At 41.9% G+C, this 16,716-nt stretch overlaps 1 protein-coding gene across 39 annotated transcripts in view; it reads left to right on the top strand.

Annotated features, from left to right (window-relative positions):
* LOC120817097 (protocadherin alpha-C2) overlaps positions 1 to 16,716 on the top strand; it is a 161,443-nt gene that overhangs the window by 111,590 nt on the left and 33,137 nt on the right. The window contains exon 1 of one of the 39 annotated variants that reach the window (XM_078101290.1): positions 1,082 to 3,246. The exons of 34 other annotated variants lie outside the window; for them this stretch is intronic. In XM_078101290.1, coding sequence (XP_077957416.1) covers positions 1,204 to 3,246 — 2,043 coding nt within the window. In that variant the 5' untranslated portion in view covers positions 1,082 to 1,203. Of the gene's footprint in view, positions 1 to 1,081; positions 3,247 to 4,951; positions 7,037 to 7,931; positions 10,421 to 10,570; positions 13,542 to 13,779; positions 16,558 to 16,716 lie in introns of those variants that run through there. 4 more of the 39 variants (XM_078101288.1, XM_040172915.2, XM_040172913.2 and 1 more) reach the window with 4 other exon arrangements.

Here is a 16,716-nt window from a genome sequence, read left to right as displayed (position 1 = left end):
TTATTGTTTTAAACGAGTGTGCTTCATACAAGGCCCAACTTGAGTGGATATTTTAGCAATACCTTGCTAATAAACTTTCGACTTCTGCTAGTCAGTAGAGTCACTTTCATTGGTTGAAATTCAGTTACTAGTTTTGAAGACCTGAGGGACCGAGCACCTTTACTCAGATGTATTATACAGTAGTTTGACATTCTGACTTGGCTACAAACAGCTCGTCAGTGGATTCATCGAGTTTATGTACAGCGCTTTCGGTGGTGCTGAAATGGATCCCTGCAACCTCTGGCTTATTCAAACTCTCTATATCTATCTATAAACATCAATACGAATATGCCCTTTGTTATTTGTATACCGTACGGATATGTTGGTTGACTAATTAAGTAATTAATCAAAGTATATCAAAGTACATTTAGCCTGATATTGTCTCAAAATCAAACGAGTTGTTTTTAATACACTATGGAAAGAACTATTGAAAGGCTATTATATTTAATTTTGCATTTTGTTTAAATAAGATGAAATGAATACAAATAGGATATATATAAATCTATATATATATATATATATATATATATATATATATATATATATATATTCATGCTCTTATGGCAGATGTCATTACACTTAAAATCGATAAGGTATCGCTATCTTTAGTTATCCTACATTTACCACATGATGTCGCAGGAGACCGCAGATATGATTGTCAGAATTTGAGTAGAACTCCTCCCTGCACAGGACGTCTAACAATGTCATTGGCCAGCAGTTAAGAGATATACTGGTATTGCTCGGTCGGGAGAAGGGCTGCTGCTTCTAAGATCGTGTTCATGACGGAAATATGCATTAGCTGCAAATACAGGATACGTGGCATTTAGTGGTTATTCTACCACGATGGGAAGCAAGGAATATTCCTGGATTCATATTGTTGCGCTGCTGTTTCTTTGTGACTCGTCTTCTTCGCAATTATCTTACTCGATATCCGAGGAGGTGAACAAAGGCACCGTCGTGGGAAATATTGCAAAGGATCTACACCTGAATGTACACGATCTTGAAACGAGGGATCTACGTATTGTTTCGAGTTACAGTAAGACATTATTTAACGTAAATTTGCGGACCGGGACAATCTTTGTTAACGAGAGGATTGACAGAGAGGAGCTTTGTTCAAAAACTGCACAATGCTTGTTGAGAATACAGGCTGTTTTAAGTAATCCTATGAATGTACACCGCATCGAGGTCAGCGTTTTAGACGCAAATGATAACTCGCCAGAATTTATTGACCAGTCGTATTCGTTAAACATCTCCGAGTCAATGTCACCGGGAGAACGATATCTTCTACCGATAGCAGTGGACGCAGATATAGGCAGTAACTCAGTGAAGAGTTATAAGCTGAGCCAAAATGATTATTTCTCGCTCGATGTGCAGAGCGGTGGAGAGCACGGAGTGTCTGCCGAGTTATTGCTGCAGAAAGCTTTAGATCGAGAGAAACAGCCGGTGATAACACTTCTTCTAACGGCTGTAGATGGAGGTAAACCTGCTCGATCGGGATCAATGCAGATCAATGTAAATGTATTAGATGTAAATGATAATACACCCACTTTTACTAAATCGCTTTATAAAATACGTGTAGATGAAAATACTGATCATGGATCGGTGATAACGAAGTTAAATGCCACGGATTTAGACGAGGGAATGAATAGTGAGATCATGTATTCTTTGATAAAACGAGGAAATACGGATCTGTCAAAAATGTTTGATCTAAACTCAAAAACAGGAGAAATGACTGTGAAGGGAGCTTTAGATTATGAAGAGACGGCTGCTTATGAAGTTAGAGTTCAAGCGACTGATCAAGGTTTATATCCTCGTAGTGCACATGCTAAACTATTGATCGAGATAATTGATGTGAACGATAATGCCCCAGAGATATCCGTGACGTCACTAATGACCCCAGTTAGAGAAGATGCAGAACTTGGGACCATCGTTGCTTTGGTTACAGTGAGTGATAAAGATGGAGGGAAAAATGGCGTGGCTAATTGTAGAGTAGTTGGCTCTGTTCCATTTAAACTGAAGTCCAACTACAGAAATGACTATTCATTAATAGTAGATGGACCGCTGGACAGAGAAAACACTTCTATTTACAATGTAACTATTAGAGCAATAGATGAAGGTACTTCACCTCTGTCCAGCATCAGAGTCATTACTGTTCATGTTTCTGATGTCAATGATAATGCACCTCGATTTATGGAGCCTGTAATTCATGTTTTTGTGAAAGAAAATATTCAAGTGGGTTCCGTCCTTTATACATTAAATGCATTTGATCCTGATTTGAACACTAATTCCAAACTGTCCTACAAACTGTTGTTAGACAGTTCAAAAAATATTCAAATTTCCTCAATGTTAAACATCAACTCAGAGACTGGAGATGTAGTCAGCCTGCAGTCTTTTAACCACGAGGAGTTAAAAACGTTTCAGTTTAAAGTTCAGGCCACAGACTCTGGTGTTCCTCCGCTCAGCAGCAACGTGACTGTGAACGTTTTAGTCCTGGATGAGAACGACAACAGTCCCACCATCCTCTTGCCCTATTCTGAGCACGGCTCCGTTAACAGTGAGAGCATCCCCTATTCAGCTGAAGCGGGATACTTCGTGGCAAAGATCAGGGCTGTAGACGCAGACTCTGGATACAACGCGCTGCTTTCTTATCACCTCTCTGAGCCCAAAGGAAACAACCTCTTCCGGATCGGAACCAGTACCGGAGAGATCAGGACTAAGAGGAGAATGAGTGACAATGACCTGAAAACTCACCCCTTGGTGGTGTTGGTGGCTGATAACGGAGAACCCTCCCTGTCAGCTACTGTGTCTATTGACGTGGTGGTGGTTGAAAGCACAGCTGACATCCAGACTCAGTTCAGACATGTTCCCGTAAAGGAGGACAGCTTCTCTGACTTAAACCTGTACCTGCTGGTCGCCATTGTGTCGGTGTCGGTGATCTTTCTGCTGAGCCTCGTCAGTTTAATAGCTGTCAAATGCCACAGGACAGACGGCAGCTTCAGCAGATACAGCGCCCCAATGATCACCACCCATCCGGACGGGAGCTGGTCTTACTCTAAATCTACTCAGCAGTACGACGTGTGTTTCAGCTCAGACACACTGAAGAGTGACGTAGTGGTTTACCCTGCACCTTATCCTCAAATAGATGGTGAGCTGATCAGTATAAATGGAGGAGACACTTTTACCAGAACTCAGACTTTGCCCAACAAGGTAGGCTATACTTGCTATTTAAGGTTTTAATAATGTTTTTTTTTGCTTAATTGTTTTTATCCACAATTAGATATACCATCTTACTTATTTGATTCACGTTCTGTAATATTACGTTGTATTTTATTATTGATGAATAGGAAGGCAATGAAAGTGTCAGCTAGTCAACAACAGTACATTTGTTTTTTCATCCGTTAATGAACATTTAGTGTAACGTTCCATCAATGCACGACCAGGGTTTGGAGGCTATTGTGATTCATGGGGATTACGTCATGTCAAGTGAAAATAACATTACCAGCAAATTTGTTTCGTAAGAATTAATTCCACTTTACATGTAATCGTTTTCAAGTAATTATTCTCACACACAAAAGTTTTTTTTTTTAATTTTAGGGTATATTTCGGACATCTTCATCCACGTTTTTAAATGAGATAGTTGTCAGTGTGCGAAAAGTAAAAACATTATGGTTTGAAAATATCTAAAAAAAATCTCATGTACGGATTTTCACTTTGAAATAATTTACTCAGAGGTCACACAGCGCTGGCCATGGTACTAGTTTTGGCAACCCTTTTCTTATACGTCATTTTGCCATCAACATTTATCTCCGCAAATCTCTCAACATTCCAGGGCATCGTGACCTCACAGCTCGTTGCTTACATTAAGACAGCCTCACTAGTGGTTAACCAAACCGTCTTTGGTTTCACAAAAGTCCCACTCTTAAATATTTGTTTTTGACTATTCTGAAAATTGCTTTTCCGAAGTTAACATGTGAAATGGTGCTCTCCTTAAAACTGAAGTGAGGCTTTTAATATACGTTATCGAAACCATTCTTTTTTCAATCAAGGATATTTTTCATATACATATATCCTCCTTTGTTATTTTTGTAAAATATCGTTATATTGCATTTTAATCCCACGAGTAAGTATTTGGGCAATTGGTTTTCTGGAGGATTGCAGTCCTTGCACTTTGTGGTGTCTTGTCTGGCTTTGGATATGTCTATCAATGTAGGGTTTCTGCACTCAGTATTGAAATTATTTTTTTATGCACAAACATTGTTAACTAAAATCGTGATAGGATTTTAACGAATGTATCGTGATTTGCGGCCCTTCATTATGCGATGCTGGAGTGCACGTGGTCCACTAAGAACAATATTTTCTTAAGAAGTACATTGCAAATGAATTGGGTTTACCTTCCGCTCACCGCACGAGGTCGCTGGAGACCATAGATTGAAATGCTTCCGTACATCAAAGACTCCTCCTCCGTTCACGGTAGAAAAATACTCGACATGGGTCGTTGTAAACTAGACATTCGATGGTGACTAGAAGGACTGGATCGTAAACGGAGCTATTTGCTTTGTAAGAAACTAATACAACCGATTCATGATTGATTCGGTTCAGTTCTTTCATTGCCACAAGGATGTATGGGCCACGGGAAAAGGAACAAATCTGGATTCACATTGTTGTGCTGCTTTGTCTTTGTGACAGGTCTGTCTCACAGATATCTTACTCAATTTCCGAGGAGGTGACCAAAGACACCGTCGTGGGGAATATCGCAAAGGATTTAAACCTCAATGTCCAAGAAATAGCCAACAGGGAACTCCAAATCGTTTCGGGTTACAAGAAGAAATATTTTGATGTCAATTTGCGCACCGGGGACCTCTTTGTCTACGAAAGAATTGACAGGGAAGATCTCTGTCCAAACACGGTAAAATGTACCTTGAAATTGCAGGCAGTTCTAAAAAATCCAATGAATGCACAGCGGATTGATGTAAATGTTTTAGATGTAAATGATAACTCCCCTGTATTTATTGATAAATCACATTTACTTAATATCTCAGAATCGTTGTCACCGGGAGAGCGATATCTTCTCCCAGTAGCTGTAGACGCAGACATAGGAAGCCACGCAGTAAGGACGTACAAGCTGAGCCAAAATGATTACTTCTCCCTTGATGTGCAGAGCGGTGGAGAGCACGGAGTGTCTGCCGAGTTATTGCTGCAGAAAGCTTTAGATCGAGAGAAACAGCCGGTGATAACACTTCTCCTAACGGCTGTAGATGGAGGTAAACCTGCTCGATCGGGATCAATGCAGATCAATGTAAATGTATTAGATGTAAATGATAATATACCCACTTTTACCAAATCGCTTTATAAAATACGTGTAGCCGAAAATACTGAACACGGAACAGTGATAACGAAGTTGAATGCCACGGATTTAGACGAGGGAATGAATAGTAAGATCCTGTATTCTTTGATAAAACGAGGAAATACGGATCTGTCAAAAATGTTTGATCTAAACTCAAAAACAGGAGAAATGACTGTGAAGGGAGCTTTAGATTATGAAGAGACGGCTGCTTATGAAGTTAGAGTTCAAGCAACTGATCAAGGTTTATATCCTCGTAGTTCACATGCTAAACTATTGATAGAGATAATTGATGTGAACGATAATGCCCCAGAAATATCCGTGACGTCACTAATGACCCCTGTTAAAGAAGATGCAGAACTGGGGACCATCGTTGCTTTGGTTACAGTGAGTGATAAAGATGTAGGGAAAAATGGTGTGGCTAATTGTAGAGTAGTTGGCTCTGTTCCATTTAAACTGAAGTCCAACTACAGAAATGACTATTCATTAATAGTAGATGGACCGCTGGACAGAGAAAACGCTTCTATTTACAATGTGACTATTAAAGCAACAGATGAAGGAAGTCCACCTCTGTCCAGCATCAGAGTCATTACTGTTCATGTTTCTGATGTCAACGACAATGCACCTCGATTTATGGAGCCTTCGATTCATGTTTATATTAAGGAAAATAGTCCTGTAGGGTCCATCATATATACAATACATGCATTTGATCCTGATTTGAACACAAATGCCAAATTAACCTATAAATTGTTTGACACTTCTTCAAGAACAATTCCAATTTCATCATTTTTAAGCATCAACTCAGAGACTGGAGATATAATCAGTCTGCAGTATTTCAACCACGAGGAGTTAAAAACGTTTCAGTTTAAAGTTCAGGCCACAGACTCTGGTGTTCCTCCGCTCAGCAGCAACGTGACAGTGAACGTTTTAGTCCTGGATGAGAACGACAACAGTCCCACCATCCTCTTGCCCTATTCTGAGCACGGCTCCGTTAACAGTGAGAGCATCCCCTATTCTGCTGAAGCGGGATACTTTGTGGCAAAGATCAGGGCTGTAGACGCAGACTCTGGATACAACGCGCTGCTTTCTTATCACCTCTCTGAGCCCAAAGGAAACAACCTCTTCCGGATCGGAACCAGCACGGGAGAGATCAGGACTAAGCGGAGAATGAGTGACAATGACCTGAAAACTCACCCCTTGGTGGTGTTGGTGTCTGATAACGGAGAACCCTCCCTGTCAGCTACTGTGTCCATTGACGTGGTGGTGGTTGAAAGCACAGCTGACATCCAGACTCAGTTCAGACACGTTCCCCTAAAGGAGGACAGCTTCTCTGACTTAAACCTGTACCTGCTGGTCGCCATTGTGTCGGTGTCGGTGATCTTTCTGCTGAGCCTCGTCAGTTTAATAGCTGTCAAATGCCACAGGACAGACGGCAGCTTCAGCAGGTACAGCGCCCCAATGATCACCACCCACCCGGACGGGAGTTGGTCTTACTCTAAATCTACTCAGCAGTACGACGTGTGTTTCAGCTCAGACACACTGAAGAGTGACGTAGTGGTTTACCCCGCACCTTATCCGCAAGTAGATGGTGAGCTGATCAGTATAAATGGAGGAGACACTTTTACCCGGACTCAGACTTTACCCAACAAAGACAAGGTAGGCCATCTGTCCCGAATGCTGTTTGAATATAATATATATCATTAAAATATGCTTTAAGCAAATGTCTTATGAGTTGGGCGATTTACGTTATTTTATTATTAAAAAATCATTCTTTTGTCGAACGTAGATAAAGCATCATGAATAAAAAAAACTCTACAAATTGCGACCATCCGTAATTATTGTTATATGTGCTCTAAAGTGGTATGCAGAAATAATAAGCTACACTCAAGTAAACAGCTTTTATGTTAATATACGTGCTGATATACAACTAATTCAGATACAATTCTTCGTGGTGCTATTTGGATGCTACTAATCTGCAAAACGTGCAGTAACGCCTTTTGAAATCATGCCATCAGTGATGTAATATAGTTCAAGCGATCATTTACTGGAACACAATCAACTGCAAACGTGTCTCTTAGTTTGCTAGTTTGCGGCAGTTTCTGACATTGAATGCTGTCAGAAAAAGAGCTGTCCGTAGTGCTTGATATGGTATTGACAGTAAGCCTATACTCACACATTGATTCATTTTATTCATGGTTGATTTTAATTATGGGACTATTCATGATTGCTTTACATTATGGGACTTTTTGAGTATTTCGATTACATAAAATAACACTTGTTTCTTGATATATCATACTTTAACGGCTCCTTTTTACAAATGAAAAAAAAAACTTCAAAATGTTTTCACTCGAGTTACTAAAATAGATATGTAAACCAGACTATGTTTGTACTTTATAATATTACAAAATAATATGACTATGTCATACAATAGACTGCATTTGTATTCAAATAACTCACCACATGATGTCGCATGAGACCATGGGCATGTTTACGTGTGTACATCCAAAACTCCTCCTTGCTCGTGTGAAAAAAATGAAATCACAATCGGCCATTAGTACACGCGTTGTGGGGAAGTGAAGAGGAGGACCGCAGCCTCTCGCAAAAATTGTCTTTTGGACGAATGTTTTAGTACCGAGGATAAATTATTGATTGGCTCCATCGACAATGTATATTCGGCGACAAACGGAATACGTCTGGATTCACATTGCTGTGTTTCTTTGTCTGGGCAAATGGGCGTTTGCGCAATTATCCTACACGATCTCCGAGGAGGTGGACAAAGGCACCGTGGTTGGGAATATTGCAAAGGATTTGAACATACATTTACAGGAACTCGGGAAGAGGGACTTACGTGTTGTTTCGAGTTACAGTAAGAAATATTTCGACGTGAATATGCGCATCGGAAGCCTCTTAGTTGATGAAAGGATTGACAGAGAGGAGCTTTGTCCAAATGTGTTGAAATGCTCGATCAAAATACAAGCCGTATTAAACAATCCAATGAGTGCGCACCGCATAGAGGTCCATGTTTTAGATATAAACGATAATTCGCCTGCTTTTATTGAAGAAACGTATTCTTTAAATATTTCAGAGTCCTCTTTAACTGGAGAACGATATCTTCTGCCGATAGCAGTAGACGCTGACATAGGAAGTAACTCAGTAAAGAGCTACAAGCTGAGCCAAAATGACCACTTCTCACTTGAATTGCAGAGCGGAGAACACGGAGCGTCTGCTGAGCTTGTGCTGCAAAAAGCTTTAGATCGAGAAAAACAGCCAATAATCACTCTTATATTGACAGCTATAGATGGAGGTAAACCTCCTAGATCGGGCTCGTTACAAATAAGCATAAATGTATTAGATGTAAATGATAATATACCAATTTTCAGCAAATCGCTGTATAAAGTGCGTGTACCTGAAAATACTGCCCATGGAACGGTGGTAATGAAGTTAGAGGCAACGGATTTAGACGAGGGCATGAATAGTAAGATCCTGTATTCTTTGATCAAACGAGGAAATTCAAATCCGTCAAATATGTTTGAACTAAACTCAAAAACAGGAGAAATTACAGTGAAGGGCACTTTAGATTATGAAGAGACGGCTGCTTATGAAGTTAGAGTTCAAGCAACCGATCAAGGCGCCACTCCTCGTAGTGCACATGCTAAACTACTGATAGAGATAATTGATGTGAACGATAATGCCCCAGAAATATCTGTGACGTCACTCATGACCCCTGTTAAAGAAGATGCAGAACTGGGTACCATCGTTGCTTTGGTTACAGTGATTGATGCAGACGGCGGAAACAATGGCGTGGCTAAATGTAGAGTAGTTGGCACTGTTCCATTTAAACTGAAGTCCAACTACAAAAATGACTATTCATTAATAGTAGATGGACCTCTGGACAGAGAAAACACTTCTCTTTACAATGTCGCTATTACAGCCACAGATGAAGGCAGTCCACCTCTGTCCAGCATCAGGGTCATTACCGTTAATGTTTCTGATGTCAATGACAATGCACCTCGATTTATGGAGCCTGTGATTCATGTTTATATTAAAGAAAATAGTCCTGTAGGGTCCATCATATATACAATACATGCATTTGATCCTGATTTGAACACAAATTCCAAATTAACCTACAAATTGATAGATACATCTCCAAGAAATATTCCACTCACATCCGTTTTAAATATAAACTCAGAGACAGGAGATATAATCAGTCTGCAGTCTTTTAACCACGAGGAGTTAAAAACGTTTCAATTTAAAGTCCAAGCCACAGACTCTGGTGTTCCTCCGCTCAGCAGCAACGTGACAATGAACGTTTTAGTCCTGGATGAGAACGACAACAGTCCCACCATCCTCTTGCCCTATTCTGAGCACGGCTCCATTAACAGTGAGAGCATCCCCTATTCTGATGAAGCGGGATACTTTGTGGCAAAGATCAGGGCTGTAGACGCAGACTCTGGATACAACGCGCTGCTTTCTTATCACCTCTCTGAGCCCAAAGGAAACAACCTCTTCCGGATCGGAACCAGCACCGGAGAGATCAGGACTAAGAGGAGAATGAGTGACAATGACCTGAAGACTCACCCCTTGGTGGTGTTGGTGTCTGATAACGGAGAACCCTCACTGTCAGCTACTGTGTCTATTGACGTGGTGGTGGTTGAAAGCACAGCTGACATCCAGACTCAGTTCAGACATGTGCCCCTAAAGGAAGACAGCTTCTCTGATTTAAACCTGTATCTACTGATCGCCATTGTGTCGGTGTCGGTGATCTTTCTGCTGAGCCTCGTCAGTTTAATAGCTGTCAAATGCCACAGGACAGACGGCAGCTTCAGCAGGTACAGCGCCCCAATGATCACCACCCACCCGGACGGGAGCTGGTCTTACTCTAAATCTACTCAGCAGTACGACGTGTGTTTTAGCTCAGACACACTGAAGAGTGACGTAGTGGTTTACCCTGCACCTTATCCGCCTATGGATGGTGAGCTAATCAGTATAAACGGAGGTGACACTTTTACCAGAACACAAACGTTGCCTAATAAAGACAAGGTGAGTTGTTGATAGCTTTTTACTCCTACACCTGCACATTTGTTATAGCCATGAATTCCTAATGAAGAATGTTTAATTTACTAAAATATCATTGTAATTACATTTGCAAACATTTATACTGAAATAAATAACATGCTTGGCTGAAGTTGTCATGTAATTGGCATGTCCTGCAAGCAGGTCTGTAGATCGGTGCTTTCCATGGAGCTGAAAACGTATTGGTGCCTTGTTTGTCTTCATGGCATAATATACAAAAACCTTTGCCCCAAAAAATCCTTCAATAAGATTTTAATGACATAGTATGTTACACATAAAGGAGTCATGGTTGAAAATAGTTGAACGTCGTTGAACTGTAATTGCCGTCAAATATTGGATGATAACAGTACTTTTGACGTTTGTTATGTGGAAATATTCTTGATGTCTTCGAACTTTCCACCAGTCCAATGGAACTATTCAAAATAGTTGTTACGTATGTTAAAGCCAGTGCGTGCAACTTGATCTAACAAACCCTTTTTAGTTCCACCTTGTAACGCCTGGGGTCGCTGAGGACCACAGCTTGCTGTGAGCTCGCAGTTTTAAAGTCTCCTCTTTCTCGTGTGAAGCGTCAGCAGACTGCTAGTGCTTTGTGCGAGGAACATGAGTGGCGAGTGAAAGGAGCGCACTGGAGTGGACGGGATTTAACATTTTTTTCCGATCGAGTTGCGTTTTATGGATCAATATCATCGTCATTCCGTCAATGTCTTTGACAGCAGCAATGGGCCGTGGAAGCAATGAGGGGATTCTACGTTGTATGTTCATCCTGCTTTTATCGGAGTGGTCTGCTGCTCAGATTCTCTACTCTGTTTCCGAGGAGGTGGACAAAGCGACTGTGGTTGGGAATCTCGCAAAGGATTTTAACGTAAACGTTCGAGAGCTGCAAACGAGGAATTTAAATGTCGTGTCTGTGTACAGTAAGAAATATTTCGAAGTTAATTTTAAAACGGGGGATCTTTATGTAAACGAGCGACTAGACCGCGAGGAGCTTTGTCCCAACACGATCAAATGCAGTCTAAACTTAGAGGCGATACTGAGTAACCCTATTGTCCTCCATCGCATTGAGGTGGTTATTGTTGATATGAATGACAATGCACCGACCTTCGTTGAGAAGTCATATGCCCTTAACATATCTGAATCATCACCTAGAGGTGAACACTTTTTGCTCCCCCAGGCTATCGATGCAGATAGGGGAAGCAATGCAGTCAAGACTTATAGCCTGAGTCCAAATGAATACTTCTCTCTCGATGTGCAGGGTGGCGGAGAACACAGTGCCTCCGCTGAATTGGTTTTGTTGAAAGCCTTGGATCGTGAAAAACAAGCCGCCATTAAACTGTCGCTTTCGGCTGTAGATGGGGGGAAGCCTCCAAAATCCGGAACTTTATATATACATGTCAATGTTCTAGATGTCAATGACAACACGCCGTCGTTTAGTAAAACTCTTTACAAGGCACGGGTGAAGGAAAATGCGCCGGCGGGATCAGAGGTAATTCAAATGAATGCTAAAGATTTAGACGAAGGGAAAAACGGCAGGATCACTTATTCTTTTGTCAAGCGTGGGAATTTCAATCCTTCTGCTGTCTTTTCCATCAACGCGGAAAATGGGGAAATTGCAGTTAAAGGTGATTTGGATTACGAAGCACAGTCCACATATGAAATTCATGTTCAAGCAACAGACCAAGGTGTGTTGCCTCGTCAGGCAAATGGAAAGCTGCTGGTGGAAGTAGTTGACGTGAACGACAATACCCCAGAAATTGTGGTGACGTCACTCATGAACCCAGTTAAAGAAGATGCAGATATAGGAAGCGTTGTAGCTTTAGTGACAGTAACTGATAGAGACGGAGGAAAAAATGGCCAGACTCGCTGTACACTTATCGGTTCTCAACCTTTCAAGCTAACTTCCAATTATAAAAATTATTACTCTTTAATTGTTGAGGGAACTCTTGATAGAGAAGGACATAAGTTTTACAATGTCACGATTACAGCTGCTGACGAAGGGACCCCGTCTCTCTCCAGCACCAGCGTTATAACTGTGCATGTTGCTGATGTCAATGACAACGCGCCTCATTTCCTTGAGGCCGTGATTAACATTTATGTAAAAGAAAACAGCCCAATTGGGGCTCGTATCTATTCCGTAACTGCAGTCGATCCTGATATACATGAAAACGCCCGATTAACGTACTCATTATATGGCGATTCAAAGAGTATTCCTATAACGTCTGTTGTAAGCATCAACTCAGAGACTGGAGACATAGTCAGCCTGCAGTCTTTTAACCACGAGGAGTTAAAAACGTTTCAGTTTAAAGTTCAGGCCACAGACTCTGGTGTTCCTCCGCTCAGCAGCAACGTGACTGTGAACGTTTTAGTCCTGGATGAGAACGACAACAGTCCCACCATCCTCTTGCCCTATTCTGAGCACGGCTCCGTTAACAGTGAGAGCATCCCCTATTCTGCTGAAGCGGGATACTTTGTGGCAAAGATCAGGGCTGTAGACGCAGACTCTGGATACAACGCGCTGCTTTCTTATTACCTCTCTGAGCCCAAAGGAAACAACCTCTTCCGGATCGGAACCAGCACGGGAGAGATCAGGACTAAGAGGAGAATGAGTGACAATGACCTGAAGACTCACCCCTTGGTGGTGTTGGTGTCTGATAACGGAGAACCCTCCCTGTCAGCTACTGTGTCTATTGACGTGGTGGTGGTTGAAAGCACAGCTGACATCCAGACTCAGTTCAGACATGTGCCCCTAAAGGAGGACAGCTTCTCTGACTTAAACCTGTACCTGCTGATTGGCATTGTGTCGGTGTCGGTGATCTTTCTGCTGAGCCTCGTCAGTTTAATAGCTGTCAAATGCCACAGGACAGACGGCAGCTTCAGCAGGTACAGCGCCCCAATGATCACCACCCATCCGGACGGGAGCTGGTCTTACTCTAAATCTACTCAGCAGTACGACGTATGTTTCAGCTCAGACACACTGAAGAGTGACGTAGTGGTTTACCCCGCACCTTATCCGCAAGTAGATGGTGAGCTGATCAGTATAAATGGAGGAGACACTTTTACACGGACTCAGACTTTACCTAATAAAGACAAGGTGAGTTGTTTTTAACCCAATATGAATTTCTGCGATATTTTCCTTTTCTTTCTGAAAGACATTCATAAAAATAAGTTAATCAAATTCCAGGAACTTTGAAACGTTGGTGACTTGGTGTGATATATTTAATTTAGCGTTCGAAAGAGTTGGTAAAATTGCATATATTCTGAATGGTTAAATCGTTGGTAAATTTAGATACGTCCTACTGATGACCAGTCGATACACTGTCCATGGTGCTGAACTCTGAACGGTGTTTTTCATGGGAAAACTGCCTCACTTTTATTGGACGGTGGCAAAACCCTCCGATATTGCTCTTACAACACGCATTAGAAACCCGGTTTTATTAAAATATCCTGATCTTGTATTCTCATTTGACTCTCTCCGCTTCATTCGTTTAAATATTATTGCCTATATAGTCTTTGGATATTCGCCCCCAAATAACAGTTGGTGTCGCTGGAGACCACAATATTATTTTGTCTGGTGTTTCTCGGACTCCTCCTCTACGTACGAAGCATCAGCAGTCCTCTGGTGCTTTGTCAGAAATTTCACACATATTCGAAGAACCAGCGAGGGTTTCGTCTGTTATCCACCTAGTGTGGATATGTTAGAAATTATTATTTAACCTATTTTGGCAACGATGGGATGTGGAGGACCAACAGTCACGATTTGGATTCATATAACTGCGTTGCTTTGTTTGTGCGGCGGGTCCACGGCGCAGCTCTCCTTCTCCGTTTCCGAGGAGGTTGACAAAGGAACGGTGGTGGGAAATCTCGCAAAGGATTTACAGATTAATGTTCACGATCTGGAAAAACGGAATTTAAGAGTTGTATCAGGGAATCCCAAGACATATTTTGAGGTGGATTTAAAAACTGGTGCTTTCTACGTTTGCGATCGGATTGACCGGGAAGAGCTCTGTTCGAATTCAGAAAAATGTTCCCTGAACGTCGAAGCCATTCTGAGCAACCCAACGAGTCTGCATCGCATAGAGGTACACATCATTGATATTAATGATAATGCGCCATATTTTCGTGAAAAAGAGAAGACTTTAAACATTTCTGAATCTTCTTTTACCGGAGAGAGATATCTCCTGCCAATGGCTAATGACGCAGACACGGGGAGTAACTCGGTAAAGAGCTACAAGCTGACTCCAAATGAGTATTTCGCTTTGGACGTACAGAGCGGCGGACAGCACAATGAGCCGGCTGAGCTCGTACTGCAGAAAGCTTTAGACAGAGAGAAACAGTCTGTTATCCACCTCACTTTAACTGCTCTGGACGGAGGAAAACCAGCCCGGTCAGGGACATTAAAAATCTTGGTTCTTATAATGGATGTAAACGACAATGCTCCGGTATTTGGTCAACCTCTGTATAAGGCCCAGGTCAGTGAAAACGCTCCATTTCAAACGTCAATAGTGACCATAACTGCAATCGACTTAGATGAGGGAATAAATGGTGAAATAGTGTATTTGTTTATTGAAAAGGGCAATTTCAATCCTGAAACTTTGTTCTCTATTAACCCCGTTACAGGGGAAATATGTGTAAGTGGAAAAGTAGACTATGAAGAGAATACAGCTTATGATATCCGTGTACAGGCTAGAGATAAAGGAACGCCTTCCCGAAGTGTCCATGGTAAAGTGTTAGTGGAAGTAACTGATGTTAATGACAATTTACCTGAAATAATTATTACCTCTCTCATGAGCCCAGTTAAAGAGGACTCTGAGGTGGGTACAGTGGTTGCTTTGGTGACAGTGACTGATAAAGATGGGGGTAAAAATGGCCTCACCAAGGCTAACCTACTCGGGTTGGTGCCTTTTAAACTCAAGCTAAATTACAAAAACTACTATTCACTAACCGTAGATGGACCCCTTGACCGAGAGAGCGTTTCTAAATATAATATCACCATCATAGCTACTGATGAAGGCACTCCACCCCTATCCAGCTCCAGCATTATTCCTGTTCACATTTCTGATGTAAATGACAACTCCCCACTATTCTCAGAGCCTGTGATTAATGTATATGTGAAAGAGAACAGTGCAGTGGGAGCCACTATTTCTACTATAACAGCAGTTGATCCTGATACGGGAGAAAATGCAAAAGTAACGTATTCATCATTGGCTGGTATTTCCAAATTTATTCCAATAACCACTGTTATTAACGTAAACTCAGAGACTGGGGACATAGTCACCCTGCAGTCCTTCAACTACGAGGAGTTAAAAACGTTTCAGTTTAAGGTTCAGGCCACAGACGCTGGTGTTCCTCCGCTCAGCAGCAACCTGACTGTGAACGTTTTAGTGCTGGATGAGAACGACAACAGTCCCACCATCCTCTTGCCCTATTCTGAGCACGGCTCCGTTAACAGTGAGAGCATCCCCTATTCTGCTGAAGCGGGATACTTTGTGGCAAAGATCAGGGCTGTAGACGCAGACTCTGGATACAACGCGCTGCTTTCTTATCACCTCTCTGAGCCCAAAGGAAACAACCTCTTCCGGATCGGAACCAGCACCGGAGAGATCAGGACTAAGAGGAGAATGAGTGACAATGACCTGAAAACTCACCCCTTGGTGGTGTTGGTGTCTGATAACGGAGAACCCTCCCTGTCAGCTACTGTGTCTATTGACGTGGTGGTGGTTGAAAGCACAGCTGACATCCAGACTCAGTTCAGACACGTTCCCCTGAAGGAGGACAGCTTCTCTGACTTAAACCTGTATCTTCTGATCGCCATTGTGTCGGTGTCGGTGATCTTTCTGCTGAGCCTCGTCAGTTTAATAGCTGTCAAATGCCACAGGACAGACGGCAGCTTCAGCAGGTACAGCGCCCCAATGATCACCACCCACCCGGACGGGAGCTGGTCTTACTCTAAATCAACTCAGCAGTACGACGTGTGTTTCAGCTCGGACACACTGAAGAGTGACGTAGTGGTTTACCCCGCACCTTATCCGCAAGTAGATGGTGAACTGATCAGTATAAATGGAGGAGACACTTTCACACGGACTCAGACTTTACCTAATAAAGAAAAGGTGAGTTGTTTTTAACAAAAAAGTCAATTAATTCATAGTCATGTTTTCCTTTCCTTTCTGAAAGACATTTGTAGAAATAAGTTAATCAACTTCTGGGAACCTTGCAATTGTAATGACTTATATTACATTTTTGAAACATTTTTTCCAAACAAGTTATTC

The sequence above is a fragment of the Gasterosteus aculeatus genome, chromosome 4, assembly GCF_964276395.1.
Source record: "Gasterosteus aculeatus chromosome 4, fGasAcu3.hap1.1, whole genome shotgun sequence".
In the NCBI taxonomy this organism is placed as follows: domain Eukaryota; kingdom Metazoa; phylum Chordata; class Actinopteri; order Perciformes; family Gasterosteidae; genus Gasterosteus; species Gasterosteus aculeatus.
This window is presented reverse-complemented; position numbering and strand designations above follow the sequence as displayed.